This window comes from Callithrix jacchus, chromosome 11 (genome assembly GCF_049354715.1).
Source record: "Callithrix jacchus isolate 240 chromosome 11, calJac240_pri, whole genome shotgun sequence".
Lineage (NCBI taxonomy): Eukaryota > Metazoa > Chordata > Mammalia > Primates > Cebidae > Callithrix > Callithrix jacchus.
The window spans coordinates 118332273-118355688 of NC_133512.1; the positions used below are offsets into that span (position 1 = coordinate 118332273).

Here is a 23416-nt window from a genome sequence, read left to right on the forward strand (position 1 = left end):
CTGTATGTGGGGTGTGTGTGCCCTGTATGTGGTGTGTGTGCACTGTATGCGGGGTGTGTGTGTCCTGTATGCAGGGTGTGTGTCCTATACGCGGGGTGTGTGTGTCCTGTATGCAGTGCGTGTGTGTCCTGTATGCGGTGTGTGTGCCCTGTATGCGGGGTGTGTGTGCACTGTATACGGGGTGTGTGTGTCCTGTATGCGGGGTGTGTGTCCTGTATTCGGGGTGTGTGTGTCCTGTATGTGGAGTGTGTGCACTGTATGCGGGGTGTGTGTGTCCTGTATGCAAAGTGTGTGTGTCCTGTATACAGGGTGTGTGCCCTGTATGCAGGGTGTGTCTGTCCTATATGCAGGGTGTGTGTGTCCTGTATGCGGGGTGTGTGTATCCTATATGCGGGGTGTGTGCACTGTATGTGGGGTGTGTGCACTGTATGCAGGGTGTGTGTGTCCTGTATGCAGGGTGTGTGTGTCCTGTATTCGGGGTGTGTGCACTGTATGCGGGGTGTGTCTGTCCTGTATGCGGGGTGTGTGTGTCCTGTATGCGGGGTGTGTGTGTCCTGTATTCGGGGTGTGTGCACTGTATGCGGGGTGTGTGTATCCTATATGCGGGGTGTGTGTGTCCTGTATGCGGGGTGTGTGCACTGTATGCGGGGTGTGTGTGTCCTGTATGCGGGGTGTGTGCACTGTATGCAGGGTGTGTGTGTCTCGTGGGCTGCACGTGCCCATTCATCCGCCTCACCCGTGATCTTAGCTGTGAAGGGGCTCCCTGGGATGTGCTTGTCATCGAAGCGCACAATGATACTGTAGTCCCCAGGTGCGGTCGGCAGGTAGGACACGGTGCAGGTGCCATCCTTGTTGTCCTTACAGGTGATCTCTGCCTTGGATGGGCCCTCCACGGCCAGCGACAGACCCCCTGTAGGTGGAGGTGGGGCCAAGATCAGAGTTCCTGCCCTTGCCCCTGCCCCTGGTGAGTCTCCACCCCAGCCCCCCACCTGTCACTCTCTCACCTTCTCCAGCATCTTTGGTGACAATGGTGAAGGTGGCTGGCTTGTTGACCATGCCATGGCTCAGGCCTGGCCCATAGGCACTGACATGGCGGCTGTTGATGGCGTCCACATAGAACTGCAAGGGGCTCCCTTGGGGGCAGAGAGAAAAAGGGGGCCAGGTCAGCATCGGAGAATGTCTGAGCCCACTTCGGCCCCAGTGCCTTCCAGCAGCCTCCCTGCCAACCCCCTCTGTCTCTGCCGTAGGGACCCACCTGGTGGAGTTTGCCTCCCACCAGGGTATGAGCCTCCCTGGGGCCTCGCATGGTGTCTGCACACAGCGGGTGCTCAATAAATATTTGTTGAAAGAAGGAAGGCAGGACTGAAGCTGCTGCCAGCTCCTCTCACCCAAGCCCCAGCCCAGCCCAGCCCCCAGCTCACCAGGGATGTGGTTGCCGTCGTACTTGATCCCCATCTGGTGCAGGCCTTTCTCGGTGGGCGCGTACCTCACCGTGATGGTGCCGTCCTTGTTGTCGGTAATGTTGGGCCGTGCTGTCTTCCCAGAGGGCATCCGCACCTCCCCTGCAGGGAGATGCAGTTACGTGGGGACCCTGGTTTCCCCCACTGCAACCTCCCTGCTGTCCCAGGCCTGCACCTGAGTGCTTCTGTTGCCACCTGGGAGGCCAGGCACCAGGAGACAGCCTGTGGCAGTTGCCTGAGCCCTGAACTGGGGGACAGATGGTTTGCACCCGAGTTCTGGCTCTGCTCAACCTGCTATGTGGCCCTGGGTAGAGCTCGCTTCCTCTCTCTGGGCCTCGGTTTTCATCTCTAAGACACAGGGCATGCCTGGGGGCCACAGGGCAGTACCTGTAAGCTCCCCTTTCTGCACCGTGAAGGGGATGACCAGGTTGAAGGGCCTCAGCATGGACTCCATTGGCTCTGCAGGCACCACTGGCTCCTCTGTGGCCTGTGGCAGGTAAGAGGGAACAGTCAGTGACTGGGGAAGGCCCGGGAGCTTGGCCTGTGCCATGACTGAAGTTGGAGAGTGAGGAAAGAACAAGGTAGTTAATGGTGAGACCAGCATGGCAAGAGAGGTGCGTCAGCTGCAAGAGAAGGAGTGCGGTGCCCAAGCGGGGCTCCATCTGCCCAGCCTGAGCCCTGCCTGTTCCCCAGGAGGCCCCCAGACCACGCTTCAGCCCTGGCTACAGAAGATTAGAGATGAGAAATGAAGGAAAGGGAGGAGGAGAAGGAGGACATTGCCCAGTGGAAGGCGCAATACCCAATGTGTGGGGCGGGCACCAGGCCTGGGAGAACCGTAGGGCTGGTGGGGAGGAGCATAGGGCTGGTGCAGCTGCGGCACTTCAGAGGGCTCCTCCTCATGCAGCAGGGGGTCACACGCCTGGGGAGGCAAGGCAAGGGGGCACAGGGTGTGGTAGGCTCACAGGCCCAGGGGCTGACTCAGAGAATGGCCCAGGAATCTGAAATGCTGGGTGATGTCTTGGGTGCTCGCCTCTTGGAGGGCTTCATCCTCCTGCAGGGCAGCCTCTGGGGAGCCGGAGCTGGGGATGGTGGAACACACAGCAGGTTCCGGCAGGGGGCAGGGCCCTGTTCTCCTCCCACTTCGGGGGACTGTGGGGAAAGCTAAGGCTCCATCCTGGAGCCCTCTGGCCCCAGGAGCCCTCAAAGTGGTATTCCTTGGGGACAGTTATCTGGGATCCCTGCTGCTGCTAAAAGGGCCAGTCCCCCCATCCCCCCATCGACCCCGGCCAGCTAGTCTTTTGTGGTGGCTTTGGAGCTTACCAGCACGTGGAAGGGGCTGTTGGGGATGTGCTCGCCCCCGAAGCGGATGGTGATGACGTACTTGCCCGGTTCGGGCGCTGTGTAGTAGATGTCAAAGGTACCATCATGGTTCTCAACCACGTCCACATCGAGCTCTGCCCCATCCGGTGTGGACACCGTGCATGTCACCTTCCCCTCGCCGGCTGCCTTGGCATCCACTGTGATCACCGTCTCCTGCCCAATCTGGATTCGGGGGCCCAGGCAGGCACCTGCCATGTGGGAGATCCTGCTCAGGAGGCTGGAGGTCTGGAGGCAGCCCTCTCTGTTCCTGGCTGCCCACCCCCCACTGCTAACCACCCTGGCCCACAGCAAGAAGAGGAGAGAAAGGGCACTCACCCAGGCCGTGGCCTCCAATGGACACTGGAAAGAGAAGAGTGTGAGGTCAGGCCGTGCTCAGTGTGGACTGGGGCATTGTGTCGGGGAGGGCAGGGCCAGGGCTGGGACGTGTGTGTCCTCTCACCAGCAGACCCCTGGGGACCAGGCCAGGGCTCTGGAGGGGATTTGAGGGGCTGGGTGGTGAGCAGGGCACAGGGAGCGGGTGTACACCTACCTGTGACGAGGCACTTGCTGGCATCCCCAGTGGGCAGAGCATGGATGCGGAAGGGCGAGTAGGGGATCTCATCGCCGCCATATTTGATGGTGATGGTGTACCGACCGCTCATGTCTGGCAGGTAGGACACGGTATATGTGCCATCCCCATTGTCCCGGATGTTGGCCTTCTTGGGCTTACCCTCGGGGTCCTGAGGGAGAAGAAGAGGTCAAGGTCCACCTGTGCCTGGAGCATGACCTGGGGGGTGGGCTGTGCAGGGACTCACCAGGATCTGGACAGTGAGCAACCCCTCGCCCGCATCCCGTGCATCGATGGTGAACTCCACCGGCAGGCTGGCAGGGATGCCAGAGGCGTTGAGGCCGGGGCCACTGGCCCGCACCTTGCTGGCATCATGAGCTGGAAGGACTTTGATCTTGAAGGGGCTTGAGGAGCAGAAGGGATAGATAGTTGACTGGGGCTATGGACAGGGTAGGGGGTGATTTCATCTTGAACCAGATTCCTACCCATAGACATGGGCAGGAAGGAGGACTGTGGACCAGGGAGGAGGGACCAGTTCCCAGAAGCTGATTACATTCTGAGTCTGGGGGCAGGGCCACTCTGGGACTCCTGTGACAGAGACAGGGCACTTCTCCATTCCCCAGGAAGGTGCTATGGGAGGGCCTGGGGGGAGGCCCTGGCCCAGGCCTCCTGCTCATTTCCTAAGGCGCTAGTTTTGCTGTAAAAGCTCCTGGGGCAAGACAGCCTCAGGGCAGAGCCCTGGGGAAGAGCTAGATAGGGCAGGGAGACTGGATGAGGCTGACAGCGGGAGGGGCTCTCCCAGGGGCCCCCAGCAGTGACCCTGCAGTGCCGCCCCAGCAGGAGCACCTCAGAGCTCAGCTGCAGCACGGGAGCCCAGCGCTGGTCCTCACCTGCGTGGCACCTCCTGGTCAGCATATTTGACGGCTACCGTGTAGGGCCCATCTGTGGCTGGGGTGTAGTGGACAGTGTGGGTGCCATCTCCATTGTCCCGCACCTCCACAGGCTCGGCCACACCTGGACAAGGGCGCAGGGTCAGCAGAGCCTCCGGACAGCCCCCCCCAACTTCCCTCCTCCCTGCCCCGGCCATTCTATACCTGTGGGACCCAGCACAGCCACCTGCAGAGGTGCCCGGCCAGCCTGACTGCAGTCCACGGTGAACGTCTGGGGGACCCGGGCCCTGACACCGGCCCCCAGCCCTGGGCCTGAGCATTTCACTTTCCCGGGGTCCACCACATCCTTCACCGGCACCCGGAATGGGCTCCCTGTGAAGAGAAGGACATCAGCTCCTGCCCACCACCTGGGAGGGTCCCCCTGATGCTGAAGAGTCACGGAGGAGGAGACCTTCCTGCCTTTGAAATGCCCACAGGGAGGTCACACCAACATGGGAACAGGCCTAGGAACTTGCTAAGAAAGCACACACAAGAATAAACGAACTTGACTGCAGACTGAGGCCGGGCAAACCTCACTCATGTGGGTCCCAGGCCTGAAAGATAAGGCCTTCCTAAAAATGTGGAAATAATTTTTTTTTTTTCTGAGACGGAGTTTTGCTCTTGTTGCCCAGGCTGGAGTGCCATGGCGAGATCTCAGCTCACCACAACTTCCGCCACCGGGTTCAAGCAATTCCCTTGCCTCACCTCACCAGTAACTGGGATTACAGGTGCCCGCCACCACATCCAGCTAATTTTGTATTTTTAGTAAAGACGGGGTTTCTCTATGTTGGTCAGGCTGGTCTCGAACTCCTGATCTGAGGTGATCTACCCACCTTGGCCTCCCAAAGTGTTGGGATTGCAGGCATGAGTTACTGCGCCCAGCCATTTCATTTTTTTTCATTTAAAAAAAAAAAGGGTTTTTTGTTTTTTTTTAAATGAAAAAAAAGGGGCTAGGAGGCCAGAGTGGGTTCCTGGCATTGACCTGGAGGGGCTGTCCTATCGACCCCCACTGCCTATCTGCCTCCTCCACATCCTCCCTCTGGCTGGGCTCCACCCTGACCCGCTCTAGGCTGTCCTCTGAACATTCTCATCCAACTTCCTTCCAGTCTCCCCCTCGTGGGGCGAGTATCCGGCACCCTCCCTTGTCTTTCCTGAGACTCCCACCACTCTCTGCACACCTGGGATGGGCCTGCCCCCGAAGGTGATGTTGACGTCATAGTCTCCAGAGGTGAAGGGGATATACTCCACGGTGCAGCTACCGTCCTTGTTGTCCTTGCAGGACATCTTGGCTTCTGAGGGACCCTCAATGGCTAGGCCGAGGCCCCCAGTGCCGGCTCCTCTGCGAGATGACACCCCCCGTCAGCTTCATAAGACCAGTGAATGAGGATGGGGGAGGAGCGGAATGGGGGATAGGGAGGAAAGATAGCAGGCCGATGGGGGCCCAGAGGAGGAGAAACTAGCTCCTGGGGGAGATCTGCTCCCGCCTCACCCCTGAGGGAGGATGCGGTGAGGCTGAGGCACAGGCAGAGGGATGAGCAAGGAGGGCGAGGGGATGGGAAAGGGTGGCCACAGGCTCGGGCTAGCAAAGCGGGAGGGTACCTGGTCTCCACGGTGAAGCGGTTGGCCTTGTTGACCAAGCCACCCTCCAGGCCTGGCCCGAAGGCCCTGACACGGGTGGGATCACAGCCCTCAGTCACGCCCACTCGGAAAGGGCTCTTGGGCACAGCCACCTCATCATACAGGACCTCCACCAAATGCACGCCTGGAATCCGGCCACGGGGCATCCGTCAGGGAGTGTGCACCCCCACCACCCTCCTGCCCCAAGGGCGATGTCATCACATCCCGGCCCTGCCCGCTCGCCCGGCCCTCACCCTCTTCGTAGGCGGTGTACTGCACCCGGTAGGTACCATCCCCATTGTCTGTCATGTAGGTGTCAGTCTTGGCGCCCGAGGGGTTGAGCACGCGAGCCGTCACATGGTTGCCGCCCGTGGCTGTCAGGGATCTTGCATCCACAGTGAACTCAGTGGTCACCTCCCGCAGGACACCTGAAGCCCGGGAGAGGTGAACTCAGCAGGGGTGGGGGCAGCCTTCACACAGATGCTCCCTCTCCTCTCCCCCTCCCCAACTCCCAGGCTGCTCCTCCAATCAGAGACTGGGCCCCCCACCCTCCCTGGCACCCCCGTGAACTCCAGCCTCTGCCTTTACTCCCTTCTCCACGTAGGGATGTTCTCTGTGGACATGAGTCACCCACCAGGCTGTGGGCCTGGGTCTTGCATACCTCCACCTTGCCCCATGCCTACCAGGGTCCGACCCCTTGCAGATGACCCATTCTCACTTACTGTCTCCTGACTCTTGTCACCCTCTACCCCAAAGCTTTCCCCTGGCTCCTCCAGAGCAGTTTCAGCTTTTTGGATCAGGGTACCCCTTAAGCAGATGAAAGAAGGAATCTCCCCAGAAAAACGCCCAGAGGCACGTGCAGTTTTGCCACAAGAGCAGAGGCCAATCTCCACCCCTTGGTCTTCCCGTGCAGTCCTTCTTTGGGGTTTCTGTGCCAGGAAGGACTCTGGGGCTGCCCGAGAGCCCTCCCTTCACCCCAGGTTGTTCTCCCGGCCCTCACCTCTGCTTTCCTCCCTCCCACCAACTACCTGGCCCCTGGACCTGCCACTTGACCTTGCCCAGCTCCTCCTGTCCACTCACCATGTGGCTCAACACCAGGCCCCGAGACCTTGACGCCACTGGTATCGACCGCGGGCTGCACGTGGACTCGGGTGGGGAATTTGGGCACAGGATGCCCACCATACTTGATGGTGATGGTGTAGGTGCCGGGGAAGGCGGGGCTGTAGGTGATGTGGTAGGTGCCATCCGCGTTGTTGTGGATCAGCACCTCAGCCTTGACACCAGCATCTGACAGGATCTCAATGGTCAGCTCCGCCTCGCCTGCCTCTGAGCAGTCCACAGTGAAGGTGGCTGCCTCCCCGGCCTTGCCGCGCTCCAGGCCCGGCCCACTGGCCCGCACCTTGCTCGGGTCAAACACAGGCCGGATGGTGGCTTTGAAGGGCGAGCCGGGGATGTGGGCTTCGGCAAATAGGATGTTGATGGTGTACTCGCCCGGCTCCGTGGGCAGGTAGCTGACAGCACAGGAGCCATCACCATTGTCCTGGCACTCAATCTTGGCCTCGCAGGGGCCCTCCACGGTCAGCCCCAGGCCACCTGTGCCAGCCCCTTTGGTATCAATGGAGAATGGTGCGGGAGTGCCGACCAGTCCGCCCTTGAGACCGGGGCCGTAAGCACAAACCTAGGAGGAGAGGCAGGTATGTGGGTTCTCTGCACCTGGCCTACCCATCCCAGACAGGGCCCCCCCAGCTCATCACCTCCAACTGTGGCTGCTACTGCGGCCTGAGTGCTTATAATAATTCCAGGTGACGACCTGGAGGCAGCGAGATGCAGCAATCTGTCCCAGTTAGTGGACCTGGGATTCTAGCCCAGGTCTGACTCCAAGACCAGGCTCTTAATAGCTAAATTGTCTTCAAAGCAGGGGGTGGGGTGGGGCTGGCCTTGGCCCCCATGTCCTTGGCTGTGCCCGCTCCAGGCACACAGTCCGTCTGGCCTCTGCCCCTGTGACTCGTCCATCTTCCCAACAAGTCCCCAACTCCAGCCCCAACCAGCTCCTGTCTCCTCACCTTGGAAGGATCAGGGGGCAGGACACCCTCCACAGCAAAGGGGCTGCCAGGCACTGGGTGGCCGTCGTAGGTGATGTCCACCTTGTAGGGCCCCTCCTCGGGGGGCATGTAGCGCACAGCCTGGGCTTCCATGCCCCCGCACGGCTCCAGCTTGCAGGGGATGGGCCGGCGAGAGGGTGAAGTCATCCGCACGTCCAGCTGGCCCTGACCGCCAGCCCCTCGTGTGTTCACAGAGAAGGCTTGTTCCTGTCCCACGGCCACCTCTGCATGGAGGGCAAGTGACACCATGAGGAAACTGGTCTACCCCACCCAAACAACCCTCATTCCCAGGGTGGCTCTTGCCTCACTTACTGCTGTTGAGGCCCTGAACTTTTATTTTGCTGAGGTCCAGTGGGGGTGCCACATTCACCACAAAAGGGCTCTTGGGAACAGGGTCCCCGCCATAGGTCACTGTCACTGCCATGTTGCCCTGTTGGGTACAACAGTAGGTCAGAACGGGGTGTAAGGCACGGTTCTGCAGCAACCCGATGGTGAATCTGAAGCTCAGATCCACCAAGAGTGACGGCAGGAGGCAGGGAAGGCACGGAGGAGCCAGAACTGGTCCCATGGGACTGGAGAAGGGAAACCCAGGGCTCCGGCAGCCTGGCCGGGCAGGGTCGTGGGAGGGCAGAGCGCACCTGCTGGACAGCGGTGTACTTGACGGTGTAGGAGTAGTCATGGTTGTCAATGATCTCAAAGTCCCGCACAGCTTCGCCCTTGGCCGTCCCCGCAAACTGCACGTCCAGCTTGGCCTTGCCGGCTCCCTTGGTCAGCACCGTGAAGTGTGTGGGCTTCCCAACTTCCACACCTGGGGAGCCACGCAGAGATGTGGCAAGGGCCTGGCAGCCACCTAACCCCAACCTTGAGTCAGCCCCAGCCCCTGGTCAGACACCCACCTGTGCGATTCAGCCCAGGGCCCTCAGCCTTGACCTTGCTGGCATCATGGGATGGGTCTACCTTGATGTGGAAGGGGCTGGCGGGGATCTCCTGGATGTGGAAGAGGCTCAGTCAGGGCTCTTGAGGGGACCACACCCCTGCTCTGCGCTAGGTGCTGGCACAGGATGCCCCAGGGGACCCAGCAAGGACAGGGGCAGCCCCCAAAAGAGCTCCCTTTGCTTTCTCTTCAGCACCCTGCCTCACATGGGAAGGGCTCCACCATGTCTGTGAAATAATCCCTCCCTACCCCAAGTGACAGCATCTCCAGCTGCCTTCTAAAGCTGAGAGGTGCAGGCTGCTGTGACTACCCAGGGGCTTGAGTACCTGGTTGGCAAACAGCACCATGATGGTGTAGCGTCCGGCCCCTGGGGGCGTGTACTTGACCGTGAAGGTGTCGTTGTCATTCTTGATGATGTCGAAGTCGATGTCAGCCTCTGCAGGGCCCACCACGCCGGGGGCGCACTTGATGCCGATGCTCACGTCGCCTGCAGGGAGGCGGGCACCGCTGTGAGTAGGGCTCAGACTCCCCTCAACCGCCCAACACCCCAACCGAATCCACCCCTTCTGCCTGGGCGCACCTTGCCCCGCCTCGCTGCAGTCCACGGTGAAGTAGGTGGGCTCGTTGGCTTTGAGGCCCGTCTTCTCCACGCCAGGGCCGTACACCTTCACCCGCTCAGGGTGGCTGCCCTCGCCCACGTTCACCTGCGTGGGGGTGGGGGGAGGTTTCAGCTTAGCATGGTCCCCTTCCTCAAGGTTCATCTTTCTGCCCAGCATACCTGGCCCAGCCTCAGCGGCACCAGCCCAAGCCTCAGTTCCAGCCTGAGCCCAGGGACAGCCAGGGGCTCCAGCGAGGGGTCCACCCTCCCTTGGGGACCCCTGGCAGTGGGCACGGGGCAGGTTGGGAGGACGCACCCGGAAGGGGCTCTTGGGCACGTTTACGCCTCCCCAGGAGATGATGATGGTGTGCTTAATGGGCTTTGTGGGCACATAGGAACAGCGGAAGGTGCCATCGCCGTTGGGGATCACCTTGATGTCGATGGGACAGCCGTCCGCGTCCTGTGGGCATCACCGGAACAAAGATCACAGCTGTGGCCTCTGCAGAGCACCCTCTGCTGGCCACAGGTGGACCCAGAGCCTGTTTTCCCACAGCCAACAGGCTGGCACTCCCCACCCCCACACCAGCCACTGAAGCCACCTGAGCCCAGGCCCATGTGCTCTGGTGGCCAGAGCCCACCCTAGGAGCCTGGAGGCATGGCTCAAGGCCATCTGTGTGGCTTGCTTTCCCAGCCTAGGTTTCCTCATCTCTGAAATGTGTTGGACCGGAAGAATGTGGGCTAAATTTATGTTCCTAACATTGAATAATGGGCCTTTTAAAGAAGAACCACCCTCTTAGATCCTCAAGAATATGTTCATTAACCTCCAGGGGTCAATGGACACCAGTGTGACTTGAGAAACCAATGTCTTATTCAATGAAACAATCTTTCAATTACAAATTAGCACAAGTGACTCTTTGGTGAAATACGTTTTTAGGTTATGATCTATAAGAAAACACAAAATTTAAAATTTTCCATGGTACTGATGGGCCCATGTGAATCAGTCCTGCCTGATCTTCTGTGACACTATCATTTCCTGCTGGGAGGCCTCTGCCTCTGGCCTGGCCCTGCCTTCCAGGGTCCCTGCCATGGGTAGTAAGGGCTGCAGAGACTGGGCAGTCCCCCACCTGTGCATAGAGCTTCAGATCTCCCTTGCCAGCTGCACGGGCATCAATGGTGAATTCAGCAGGCTTGTCCACAATGCAGCCAGTAGGCTCCAGGCCGGGCCCAAAGGCCTTCACCTGTGCAGAGGGAAGAGGGCTGGGTTGGGGACTGGAGGAGAACCAGCTCGCCCAACCCCTGGAGCATTGTACCAGAGCTGGGACCATACCTTATCTGGGAAGCAGTCAGGTGGGGCAGGCAGGATGTGGGCAATGAAGGGTGAGTCTCGGATGTCCTCATCGTCACAGATGACATGCACAGCGTACTCCCCAGGCTCTGTGGGCCAGTACCGCACATCGCAGGAGCCATCCCCCTTGTCGTCACATTCGATCTTGGCTTGTGAGGGCCCCTCGATGGAGAAGCCTGGGGCAAAGTGGGGGAGGGTTGGTGGGTCCAACATCTGGCAAGACCCTTCCATCCCCCAGCTCTCCTCTGGCCTCCCTCATGTCTGAGCTCCCTGCTCACCCCAGGGCTCCCCAGCATGCGCACTGCACCCATTATCCCCAGTGACCCCCGCCACCCTCCCCCAAGCACTTCCTCCTCCTGCCTCCCAGCTACTTACCCAGTGTCCCCACCTCGGTGCCAATGGCTTCCACCACAAAATCAGCTGACTTGCCCACCTGACCAGTCTCCAAACCAGGACCCCAGGCCCGGACCTTTTGCACTCCTGCCTCTGGGCTCACCTGTACCTCAAAGGGGCTAGGCAGAGAGGGAGCTGGTGTCCATGCCAGGAAGTGACCCTCCAAGGCCCCCCCTTCATCTCCCCTCAAACTCCCCCGCAGCCTGCTGCCCCTCATCCCTTCCCGTAATGGCCTAGATGGGACAGCACGGGGGACTCAAGGTACTCACCTGCGAGGGATGGCATAGCCGCCCCATGTGATGGTCACCACATACTTCCCAGGCACCACCGGGTAGTACTCGCATTCGAACACACCATCCCCAGCCTCCCGAATTTTCACCGGCTCCTCTGTGCCCTCTGAGGAGGTGGGGGTGGAGTGGGGGAGAAGGCAGATCAATATCCTTGAAGTCCCAGCTCCTCAATCCCCTCAAGGAGCTCTTGGGACCCTGGCCCAGCCCGAAGGCAGTGCTCTAGTGGGCAATGCTCAAACTCAGGGCAGGTACCACTTGTCATCCCCGTGCATAACACCCCGTACAGCACTTAGGGTGGAGAGAATCATTCCTGGCTTGCAGACTCAGAAACTGAAGCAGAGAGGAAACAATGTGTGTGAGATTCTGGGGTGCCGCTGGTGACTGTGGAGCTGTGGTGCTGGCTGTCACTGCCCTCTGGGAGGCAGAACCATTGGCCATATTTACTCCCTGATTCCCCCAGCCCCACCCCCATGACCCTGGGCTCTGGCACTCACTTGGCCCCTTAACTGTGACCTTGAGCTCCCCGCTGCCGGCACCCTTGGTAAACACCTTGAAGTCAGCCACCTCTTTCACACGAACACCCTTGGGCTGCAGGCCTCGCCCAGAGGCACGGCAGGCATTGGGGTTACAGGCTGGGAGAAGAGGAGAGAGGAGGTTGGGGGTGTTGAGGGGCCTTGGACAGAGGCTCAGCCCCCATCTCCCTGGGCACAGTCCTTCTAACCCCTCCCAGGCATAGGCCCCAAGCCCACAGCCCTGCTCTGGAGCCCTTTGTGCCCCCAACACAACAGGGGCTGCTGGGCTGGAGCTGGCTACAGGTCCCAGACCAGACAGACCACAAGAAAGCTTCTGAGCCAATGCCACTGGGGAAATGCATGGCAGAGCTAGGCTGAGAGTGGGCTCAAAGAGACAGGGAAGGCTCCTTTACCCACCCCAAGGCTTCTAGAGCCCTCCATGCCCTCTCAGAACACCAAAGCAACCTTAGGATCTAAGTCATGCCACAACACATTCAGCAATGCCGTGGAACAAGAGCTGCTTCAGATAACGTGAAGCATGCCACAGAACACAGGCGATGTGTGGAAATCAGCTTCCCACAGACGGTGGCCAGTGGCAATGAGCCCAGACCTTGCCACAGAACACAGGCAAAGGAATGGGAATCTCAGTCTGCCACAGGATCCAGGAAATGGCATGGAACCCACGGGTGCTACAAAACACGACGACACATATTCCAGAACTACCATGACCATAGGCGATGGCACCACCCAAGGGGGACCACAGAACACAGGCAATGCCTCAGAACCCAGATTTCATCACAGAAATCATCAGGCAAGTGGCAAAGACACTAGACCTGCCACAGAACACAGAAAACACCATGGAACCTGGGGCCTGCCACAGAATGCCACGGAAGGGGGCGATTCCACACTGCCCGGGTCATGCCACACAGCACAGGTAAGGCCAGTCAGCTACGGCCAGGCCCGGCCCCGCCTCCACTGGAGAGCACTAAAGTGGCACCACTCTCTTGGCCTGGTGGATGATGGGCACTGAGTGCAGGGAGAGAACAAGTGGGGCAGTCATCACCCGAGGGCCCGGTGTGCGGGCAGCACTCCCCAGATACACCCCCACCCGTACGGCCCCATCACTTCCACTCAGCCCTCCCAGGATGGAATGTGTTTTGAGACCCTTCAGTATGGCCCCCATCCCTATTCTTAGGGACTCCAGCCATCTTGGGGGTGAAGTGGAAGGCTCAGAGAGGGGGTCTCTGCAGAGCCCCTCCCCAGCTCTTCCTCCTGTCCCTTGCAAGCCTCAGGCAGCTGCGCCCCTCTGCCCCACGGTGTGAGTGCTTCATGTCCCCCCAGTCCTCAGGCCTGGAACTTGTTGGCAATTCTCTGCATCCTGGCTTGGGTGAGAGCTACCGTGGGGAGCGGTGAGGAACCCTTACCTTCCGCCACGTGGACAGGGAAAGGACTGCGGGTGATGGGGGCACCCGCAAAGGCCACATGCACAGTGTGTGGCCCCTCCATGACAGGTCTGTATGTGCAACGGAATGTGCTATCACCCTTGTCCTCCAGGGCCACCTCCACTGTGTCCCGCCGGCCCTGCGGGTCCACGATCACCACGGCAACATCACCAGTGCCAGCCCCTGCCACAAACAGAGGCCATCAGCACCACTCTGGACACACACATCTGCCCCGGTGCCCTCACCCTGAGGCTGGTCACCCTCTGGCTGGTATCCCCACCCAGCCCCCCACACACAGCCCCACACCGTCAGAGGCTTTCTTCCTGCACCCCCTGGGGCCCATCCTACCGGCAGTGTAGATGTCAAAGTAGGTGGGTTTGTTGGCCACGTTGCCCACAGGTTCCAGGCCAGGGCCACGGGCTGACACCTTGTTGGCATCCCCCAGGGCCATGCCCACATTCACCTCAAAGGGGCTGCGTTCGATGTTCTGACCAGCAAAGAGCACGGTCACCTGGGGTCAGAGGTTAAAGGTTAGCTTTTAGGGGAGAGCCGTCCGAGATGGGGCAGAGGGGCACAGCCACGCCAAGGAGGGTGAGAGGCAAGCAGCCAGGGGCGAGATGCAGACTGAGAGAGGGGTCCATGCAGCCGGAGCCAAGGACGTGAACAGCAGGACGTGCAGGGGGCCTCAAGGGAGATACCTTGTGTAACCCAGCAACCTTGGGCACGTAGGAGACAGCGTAGGTGCGGTCCTTGTCATTGTTGGGAACCACCTTGGCCTATTGGGAAGGACAAAGATTGGAAGCCTCTCCAATGACTGTAGTCCCTCCTGACCCCACAGCGCCTTAAGCACCCCAGCCCCACGAAACCCCCATGGCGACGCCTTCTCCAGACTGCACAGCACAGTATGTAGCTCTGGCAGTCACTTCCGGGCCATTTCTACTGTTGGCCCTACACTCTCTGGTTCCAATCCCAAGCAAATTCCTCTGTCCCCGGCAGCCTCTGCATACCTCCTCGGTGTGGCCTTCGGGGTCCTCGATGTAAACCAGCACCTCGCCCACGCCGGCGTCCACCGTCTGCACGGTGAAGTGGGCAGGCTGCAGCACGGTGTTGCCCTGTGGCTCGATGCCTGCGGGGCGGGAGCAGAGCCCAGGTTACTCAGGGAGCCTCTGTGTGCCCAGCCCCCTAGCAGGGCCACCAGGGGCTCACACGTACCAGGACCATAGGCAATGGCTTTCTTGGGGTTCAGCTGCTTGGATCGAACAGGGGCACCAGGTTTGAGCTTGGCCTTGGGGAACTGGGACAGGTAGGTCATGACAGAATGCTCATCCACGTTGGGGTCCACAATCTCCTCAGGGGCGATAACCTGTGGCGGAAGGGACTGATGTCACACGGCGCCCTCTTTTCCCAGCAGCCCCAGTGTCCCCCTGCACCTTGGCCAGGTATCCTTACAGACCCAATCTCTGCCCCTGCCCCCTGCCCGCTGCCCCATCTGTGTGTGTACCTGAGGCACCCCAAGCCAGTCGTCAGCCTGCTGCATGGCTTCCCGGGCGTTCTCTACAGGCTGGTTGGGATCCCAGGCCTCCCAGTCAGGGCAGAGACCTGGAGAGGTGATGGAGGGAGACGATGGTGAGGGACAGCCAGCCGGCCAGGATGCAGAGCATTTGTTCACCCCACACCCTCGGAGCCTGTGGCTTCACGCCCCTTCCCACCAGCTCTAGGCCCTGACCAGCCAGGTTCCTGCTGACCCCATCAGCTGTGAGGCCCCTCACCACATAGGGGCACGACAGCCCTCCCCACCACCAACAATGAGGCCTTTCTGCCCCGGCTGACGCAGCCTGGCACCAGCCCTGCTGGCCGGCCTCCTGCCTGCCCAGGCCCCAGCTCAGACCTTGAAGCCCAAACCCTGGGAAGGTACCCCTCTCAGATATCTCTTGCTCATTCAGCTTTCTCAGGGTAGGCAGAGGAGGTCAGAGTGCCTGTCCCATATACGCCCCTGACATTCCCTAAAAGGCCTCCTCACCCTACTCGGAAGCCCTAGATCTCCAAGCACTTTCTATACCAGTCTGAGGGCATAAGACTCCCTATTCCTTCTAACTGCCCACATAGGGAAACTGAGGCATCTCCCCTGTGGGGAGAGAACGACTTCTCCTCTGCAGCCCTCAGGAGCCCTGCCCTCCTAACAGGAAGGATGCCGAGGCAGCCCCAGATCACTCCTATGAAGGGTGCAGGTGACAGCGTGCTTGGTTCAGGCCAAAGCTGGAGGAGGGGGACAGCACACATTTCGGGGAGGGGGCCGGCTCAAGGCTGGAATCCATGACTAGCTGGAACAGCTGAGCTCACTGCTGGCAGCCACACCAGCTATGGGCCATGGCTCAGCAGCTGGGAATGCTTCCCGGGAGGCTGTGCCCCCGCCTCCCACCCCCTGCTCCCCAGCTGACCCCAGGGTAGAGGAGGATTGTCCAAGGGCCTGCGACTCCCAGAGAAAGCCTATCTTTTCGGGAAATGAGGGGCAGAAAGGGAGCTGCCCATGGGATATCCTCTAGCTAGTGATGCCTGGGTTTTTTTTATGGCCCCTGAGCTCCCCTCACTTGACCAGGCCAGGACCTACATGGAGAAGGGGCAAGGCTGGGTCACCTGCTACTGGGCAGTACCCCACTGACCTCATCACACATCAGCCTGAGCCTCAACCCCTTGTCAAAGCCATCCCAGGGTCTCCCAGAGAAGAGACTTCTCTGGGTCTAACTCTTGGTCTCACTACAAGTCCCACCACACTGTCTGTCTCCCAGCTCGGCAGGAATAGTGCCTTGTGGCACAGTGAAAAGTTCACGAGGCAGAGAGTCCAGGCCCTGGGCTCTAGGTGGCTCTGCCATGGATAAGCTGTGTGATCTTCAGTAAGTCACTGGCCCTCTCTGGGCCATGGTGTCCTTGTCAGTAAAATAAGGGGTAAAATAACCTCTCCCGGCTCTGTGAAATCTGGCACACTTTTCAGGTAGGGCCTGCCACCAGCAGACAGCCGCAGCTGGAGGAGGGCAAACCCCGCAGGAATCCTGCCTTCCAGGCCCCTGGGTGTGCATCCTGACAACCACGGGCCTTGGCAGCCCCAGCTCGGCCCCTCTGTCTTTGAGACCTAAGGGCTCCATGCTGTGCTCGCTGGCCCACTCACCGGGGGCGCAGTTATCCACCAGGGCACCCAGAGCTTTGCCATCCTGCCAGTCACGGTTGAAGTTGGTGATGGGCAGCTGGGGCACCTTGTTCTGGATCCAGCCGAGCAGTCGCTGCTTGGGCGTCTGTTTGCGAGCATCCTCATCATCCTCATCCTCCCACATGGGCATGGAGATGGAGTAGTGCAGGATCAGCGTCCAGATCAGGCCCAGGATCAGCTTCAGGTTCCCATCCACGATGGCCTTGCTGTCTGCAGAGGGGAGGGCACAGGCAGGCTTAGAGTCACCCCACCCTCTCCTGCCCCAGGGCTCCCTACCTCACCTGCCCAGCTCCTCAGCCAGAGCCCTGGGGTCAGGTCTCTCGTCTCTGCTATCCATCCCTCTCCCTCCTGAGAGGCGCCACTCAGATGCCAAGTCCTTTACGGGGCCTTTCCGGTCAGAAGGCCGCTTCTCTGTGTTCCTGCGGTTCTGGAAGCTACCCTCACCTCTGCTATAGCACGTGAGTCTGCCTCCTGTCTGTGTACTTATCTGGTTTCTGTCTGGCCTTGTGGAATTATAAGGCTCCCAGGGCAGAGCCTTTTTGTATTGTTAACAGTTCTACTGAGGTATGCTTGACATACACGCTACGTCAACTGCACACGTTAGGAAGTGAAGTTTGAGAAGCTTTGACACTATGGATATCTCCACAAAGCCATCACCACATATCGAGAATAATAAAGGTACCATCCATCACTCCCCAAAGTTGCCTTGCTCACACCCCTTTGTGAGCGCTCTCTCCTGCTGCCCTTGTCGTTCCGTTCCAAGCAACAACTAATCTGCTTTCTGTCGCGATAGATGCTTTGTATTTCCTAGTGTGTTATATAGGTGGAATCACACATTCTATACTCTCTTTTTTTGTCTGCTTTCACTTTAGACACTAGGTTTTATCTTTCTACAATGAAGGTCTTGAACTTAGTAAGGACTCAATAAATAATGGTTGAATGAATGAATATTTTAAACTGGAGTGGAGTAGGACCAGCTTCCACTCAGATTCTACCCTGAATGCCAGAAAGAGCTTTAGAAACCAAGGGGTTCTGATAGCAGGGTAGGGGTGGGTGGGTGGGGTCTAGTACATTCTCAGTTAAGGCTTGGAAGTCACGTTGTCAAAGGCTGGGGGCCGGAGGGGCTCCAGGAGCTGACACACTCCACCCCTCACCTCCTTTGAGGAATCCTTTGAGTCAGAACTGGTTCCTCAAGATTTGGGAGGGGGCGCTAATTCCCCCTTGACAATCAGAAAGAAATATCCAGAAGCCTGGGGTGGCCTAGAGAGTAGACAGATCTTTGGAATTCAGCTTACTTGTAAAGGGCAATGAAGTTCTGAAATCTATCAGCTTCCCAAAGCACTGCTTTCAGAAGGCTGGAAATGGGTGGGAGACTCGGTCTTGTTTACTGATGTTGCCCGAGTGATGGGAGAGGGTGGAGTGGTCTCCCCTCCCACTTCTTCTCCCCTCCACCCTTCCCCAGACCCTGGGGCAGTGCCTGAGAAATCCAGGGCATCCCCTGCCCCACTCCCACCTGCCCCGGGAGGGCTACCTCAGTCTCCCTGTCCCTCTGGCTGGGGCTCTGGCCTCCTGGGCTACCCCACCCTGTCACTGATTCATCCTTCCTTCCCCAGCAGCTCCCCAGCCCGCCCCCTTCCCCTGGATCCACTGCAGCACAATGGTTTGGCAGCTTTCAGATTCCATGACACACTCACTCGCTGCCTCCCGGTGCTTTCTCTCAAACACACAGGCTCTGACACTTTCACACAGTCTTGATGCCCCAGGGCCTCCAGCCTCTCACAACCCCGGCAGCCTCCAAAGCCAGTGCTCACAAGCCCAGAAGTACTTCTTGCAAATTGGAGCCAGACCCCTGGGCAGGAAGCCTTGAGGCTGCAGGAGTTGGAAGGAGTATGTATATGGGGAGGGCGGTCATTCATATTTGCTGGAGAGGGAGGTTTCTCCCCAGCAACTGGCCCTGGGCCAGACAGCAAGTGGTCCAGGCCTGGAGCAGAAGAAGGGCAGTGGGGCTCCAAGTCCCACTCTGGGAGCAATGACCTCCCTCTCCCTCCTCCCTCTTGGAGGGCCAGGCAGAGGAGAGGAGCTCAGCGCCAACAGGGCCCACCAAGCATTTCTCCATCTGCCTTAGGGATACCCCCAAAGGAGTGGGAAGAGTCAGACAGCTAGTTCCTGAGGCCACCCCAGGCCTCAAACAGAGGGGGAGGAGAAGGCTGGGCCTAGGGAGGTGCTGGGACAGCTGCTGCCCCCTCCAGCCCCTCCCTTGGTTGTTGGCTCCAGGAGAAGGAATAGCAACTGGGGAACAGCTGCAGGACAGAGCTGCCTCATAGGCCTCTTTGTTCGGAGGGGACAAGCGGCAGTGGGGGGCAAGGACAAGGTGATGGGGATACAAAGGGCACAGCTCCTTTAGCCTTCACTCAGTGCCCCTTCTTCAGGTGGACCTGGATTCCAGCTCCCACTCCAGACCCTGACATCCCTTCTAAAAAGAGAAGTGGGGAGTCTTTCTGACACCCCCTCAGGTGCCCAGATGCTGGATTTCAGTGCTGAGACAATACTCAGGAGGCCCCCTGGATAGCCCCTTCCCACCACTAAATGGAGTCGGGGAGCTAGCAGAAGCAGGATGCCCCCCTCGTGGGCAGCCCCTTTGACCTCCTCATGGTGGGGCATCCCAGCAGGTCGCTTGTGTCCCCTTCCCTCCAGCCTCTGCCTGGGGCCAGCAGCTGAATTGCTGGCAGCTTATTTCATCAGCGCCAGTGAGAGTAACTTGGCCCGAATGGGGACTGCCTCCCCTTCCTCCCAGCAGGAACCTGGGAGCTTCCCTCCACCCCCAACCAGCTTTTGCTTCTTCCCCTTGGCTCTGAGTGGGCCCCTCCTCCACTGAGCCAAGGGGGCTGGAGCCAGGCACCACCACGGGGGAGGAGAGAGGTGAGCTCAGGAAGGACTAGGCCTGGAGAGGGGCGGGAGCCCCCCACCCTCGCCCACCCCCAGCAGGCTGGAGGGGAAGGGAAGGCTGAGCGGTTTCCTATATAGTCTTGCCGAGGCCTCCCGCTCTTCCCCCAGACCCCACCTGGGACAGTCAGTCCGGCCTTTCAAACCCCACCCTGCTGAGGATGCCAGCCCAGGACTGACTTCTCTCTGACCCCTCAGCCTCCATCACGTAACCCTCAGCCTCTGTACATACTCCAGGCCCCCTCCCCCACCCCCTGCCCTCAGCCTTGTCCTTCTGGAAAGCTCAGAGACATCTGCTGTGTCACGGAGGCAGGGCTATTTCCAGGGCAGGCGGGTGGTGGTGGGGGGGCAGTATTGGGGCAGGAGGGTGTAAGGGCTAGGGAGGGGACTGGATGGGGCATAGGGCCCTGGGCTGACCTCAGCTGCTATATCAGGAAGCCTAGAGGTGGCCCTGAGGGAGAGGGGCTGACAGACATCCAGTCATCTGGAGAAGTCTCAGAGAACAGCCTGTGTGGGGCCCACCTGGCCCCACGTGAAACTCCCCTCTTGGGGCCAAGGGGTGCCCTGTCCAGGGACCCTGTCCTGCAAATCCCAGCAGGGTTCTTAAGAGCTCTCCATGGGGGTGGGAGGTCTCCCCCAGGTCCCCAGCCTCAGGGATGACTGCAAGACTCAGGGTAGGTCCGACCTCTGCCACTCCAAGCCCACCCTTGGCGTCTCCGCTTTCAAGATTGGAGTGCCTCCCCGCCCCCACCCTGCACTACACACCTTCCAAATCTGGTTACACTCAATGACTTCCTCCCTTCCACAGGCCTTCCCCTCCCTCCCCGCAGCCCAGACCGTTAGCTGCAGCCAATCCCGGGGTAGGGGGTGGGCTGGGACAGGGCCTGACGTGCGGAAGCCCCCTCCGCTGCAGGCTGAAGCTGGAGGAGGACAGGCAGGGGTTAAGTCTCCCCGCGCTCGCTCAGTGCCTTTTTAGGTTTCTGAGGCTGGGCCCTGCCGGCCCTGGCCCCCAGGCCTGAACCCAGCTGCTGAGCACATGCACGCAGAGGGCCTCCCGCGCCAGCTCCCCTCGGCCCCAGAGCCCGCAGACGCGGGCAGTGGTTGGGACCTGTCTTCAGCCCTCTCCCGGGCCGCAGAGGGGTTGTGAGGCTGGGGAGCCACTTGCTTTGTTGGGGGTGGGGAGGTGCCTCCAGAACTCAGTGACAGTCACTGGTTCTGTCCTCCCAAGTGTGGGCTGGGGTTGCCCGACGGAAGGAAATGGGACAGTGAGCGGAGGCGAGCGGTGGGAGTGTGCGTGGGGAAGCTGCAGCTGGAGGACTCGCAAACTCCAAGGCCTGGACTCCTCGGCGCACCCAGAGGTGCTCACTGTCCCCAGAGGGAGTGCAGGCAGTGCCCGTGGCCCACGTCGGTGGGTGGGAGGGCTAGGGCCAGGGCCTTCTCTCTGTACCAGGGGGTCGCCCTCTGCCCTGTCTCTCAGCTCCCCGTTCGCCCACCTCGCACTTGTGTCCCCTGCCCCATGGGACGACCCTACCCCCGCCGCGCCCGTGCCCTCGCCCCCCGCACTTACCTATGGACACGAGCTTGATGTGCTCGCGCTCCAGGAACTCGAGAGCCACGGATACGTTCTCCAGCTTCATTTGACGGAAGTTGGGGCGCGGGTGGAACTTGCGGTACATGCGCTTCTGGCTGAGCACCTCGAGCAGCGCGATGAGCCGCAGCCCGTCGCTGAGGTCGCGCTGCAGGTCGGTCAGGCGCTTGCCCACGCACTTGAGATGCTCATTACACCAGCGCGTGAACGTGTTCTGCTGGATCTTCTTCCACGGCGCGTCCTCTGCCAGGTCCTTCTCCGTGGACGGCATCTCGTCCGCCTCGTCGCCCAGGCCGAGGCCGGCGTCCGAGTAGCCGCTGTTGTTCATCATGCTGGCGCGGGCTGGGGCTGCGTCTGGGGCTGGGGCCGGGGCTGCGGCTGGCGGGCGCTGTCGGGGCTGTCGGGGCGCGACCACGGGACTAGTTGCCCTGCGCTGCTCTGCGCTCCTCTCCAACTTCTCTCGCTCCGGGGCTGGCGAGGCTTGGCGGGGCTCGGCCGCTCTCCGGCTCTCTCTCTCCCTCGGGGGCGGAGCGGTGCTCGGGAAGTGGCGGCCAGGCCCGGGCGGGGGGTTTAAGAAGCCCCTGGGCCGCCGCCCCCCCGCCGCGCCCGCGGCCCCCGGGTCCACGTCAGAGCGCCGGCCTCCCAGGAATGCCGCCCGGCCCGCGGGTGGGGGCCCGCGCCGCGCAGGACGCCCCGCCCCCGCCGCTCCTCCCCCGCGCCGCCAGAGCAGCAGGACGAGGTTGGGGGCTCCCACCCCCTGGGCCCCCGGTGCCGCTGCGAAAGGTGGCGGGGAGGGCGGACAGTTCTCCATCCACACCCAACACACCAAACTAAGCATTGTCAGGAATGAAATAGTACTCCTTCCACACCCCGCAGGCGCCACAGAGGTAAACGGGGAAACCGAGGCCAGTGGTTAGGGCTAACCCCACTGATCTGGTGTTGACAGAATTTTCTAAACTAGCTGGTGGCAAGCTGTTGACAGGTCCTGCGAGGGCTGGCTCCTAGACCAGGGCATTGTCCACCTGTGGACAGGGAAGGAAAGTGTGCATGCTTGCGCAGAGACGGCCTGAAAGAAACAGGCCCGTGCCAATGAAGGAGAAGCCTGGGGTGGGGGGGGCTGCTTTCAGCCATTGCTTGACTTTTCAGATAGAAAAGCCTCATGTGGGGCCCAAATCCAGAGGCCCAGGGGTAAGACTAAGGCCCCCACCCCGACTCAGTGTCCCTGTCACCAGCCCGTTTGGCCTCATCACCTCAGAATGAAGCTGAGCTCAGGAAAAGGGTACCCAGTGACTCACACTGTGTGTCCCCCTCCCCCGAGCCTGACTCAACTGAGGTGATAAGAGGGGAAGGAGAGACTCTGCCCTCATAGTGCCAGGGAGCCCCCTGGGCAACATGCCCACTTGGGGCATGGGGCAGATGCTGCCAGGGAAAGGGCAGGTCAGTCAGGCAGATACAGGGAGAGCCCTGGCCAGAGCAGCCAGGGGGAAACGTGACCAGGCAGGTGGGCAGGGCCAGGGGCAGAGTGGTCAGGGAGAGCCCAAGGGAGCCAGCCAGAATGCCCAGACAGGACTGCACTCAGGGCAAGCCAAAGGCTGGAGGCCTGGGGCATAGAACAGCAAGGAAACTGAGGCCCAAATAGACCCTCCAGTATGAGGTGAGGAGAAAGAGCTAGAGAGCATATTTCTTTTTCTTTTCTTTTCTTTTTCCTTCTTTTTTTTTTTTGAGATGGACTTATTTCACTCTTGTTGCCCAGACTGGAGTGCAATGGCAAGATCCCGGCTCACTGCAACCTTTTGGGTTCAAGTGATTCTTTTGCCTCAGCCTCCATCCAATTAGCTGGGATTACGGGCATGTGCCACCACGCCTGGCTAATTTTGTATTTTTAGTAGAAATGGGATTTCTCTATGTTGGTCAGACTGGTGTCAAACTCCTGATTTCAGGTGATCTGCCGGCCTTGGCCTCCCAAAGTGCTGGGATTCCTGGTGCAAGCCACTGGCCTAGAGAACATATTCCTGTAAGGAGAAGATCTATTCTGCAACTGTAGCATACTTGCAGCCATATCTCCCCAGTTCCCGCTTTTCAAGCCATGCATTGTCAGCTTTCCCATCCTTCTAGAAATAGTAAGTTGAGCTGA

The 23416-nt window shown here is 60.0% G+C and overlaps 1 protein-coding gene across 2 annotated transcripts in view; it reads right to left on the minus strand.

Moving 5' to 3' along the window:
• The window catches only part of FLNC (filamin C), a 29681-nt gene extending 7853 nt beyond the window's left edge, over nt 1–21828 (minus strand). Inside the window, exons 1-35 of one of the 2 annotated variants that reach the window (XM_002807068.7) lie at nt 21262–21828; nt 16713–16961; nt 15051–15148; nt 14762–14912; nt 14557–14675; nt 14248–14325; nt 13898–14060; nt 13532–13732; nt 12090–12227; nt 11575–11701; nt 11288–11424; nt 10895–11088; nt 10692–10805; nt 9884–10027; nt 9550–9673; nt 9296–9456; nt 8932–9022; nt 8674–8843; nt 8348–8465; nt 7997–8259; nt 7014–7611; nt 6188–6361; nt 5916–6078; nt 5495–5655; nt 4482–4649; nt 4278–4401; nt 3635–3791; nt 3370–3559; nt 3156–3179; nt 2781–3028; nt 2260–2379; nt 1848–1947; nt 1422–1562; nt 1005–1133; nt 737–910 (exon numbers count right to left, since the gene is read on the minus strand). In XM_002807068.7, coding sequence (XP_002807114.1) covers nt 737–910; nt 1005–1133; nt 1422–1562; nt 1848–1947; nt 2260–2379; nt 2781–3028; nt 3156–3179; nt 3370–3559; nt 3635–3791; nt 4278–4401; nt 4482–4649; nt 5495–5655; nt 5916–6078; nt 6188–6361; nt 7014–7611; nt 7997–8259; nt 8348–8465; nt 8674–8843; nt 8932–9022; nt 9296–9456; nt 9550–9673; nt 9884–10027; nt 10692–10805; nt 10895–11088; nt 11288–11424; nt 11575–11701; nt 12090–12227; nt 13532–13732; nt 13898–14060; nt 14248–14325; nt 14557–14675; nt 14762–14912; nt 15051–15148; nt 16713–16961; nt 21262–21613 — 5863 coding nt within the window. In that variant the 5' untranslated portion in view covers nt 21614–21828. The remainder of the gene's footprint in view (nt 1–736; nt 911–1004; nt 1134–1421; nt 1563–1847; nt 1948–2259; nt 2380–2780; nt 3029–3155; nt 3180–3369; nt 3560–3634; nt 3792–4277; nt 4402–4481; nt 4650–5494; nt 5656–5915; nt 6079–6187; nt 6362–7013; nt 7612–7996; nt 8260–8347; nt 8466–8673; nt 8844–8931; nt 9023–9295; nt 9457–9549; nt 9674–9883; nt 10028–10691; nt 10806–10894; nt 11089–11287; nt 11425–11574; nt 11702–12089; nt 12228–13531; nt 13733–13897; nt 14061–14247; nt 14326–14556; nt 14676–14761; nt 14913–15050; nt 15149–16712; nt 16962–21261) is intronic. The other variant, XM_035254783.3, reaches the window with a different exon arrangement.
• Nucleotides 21829–23416: the final 1588 nt, after the last annotated feature.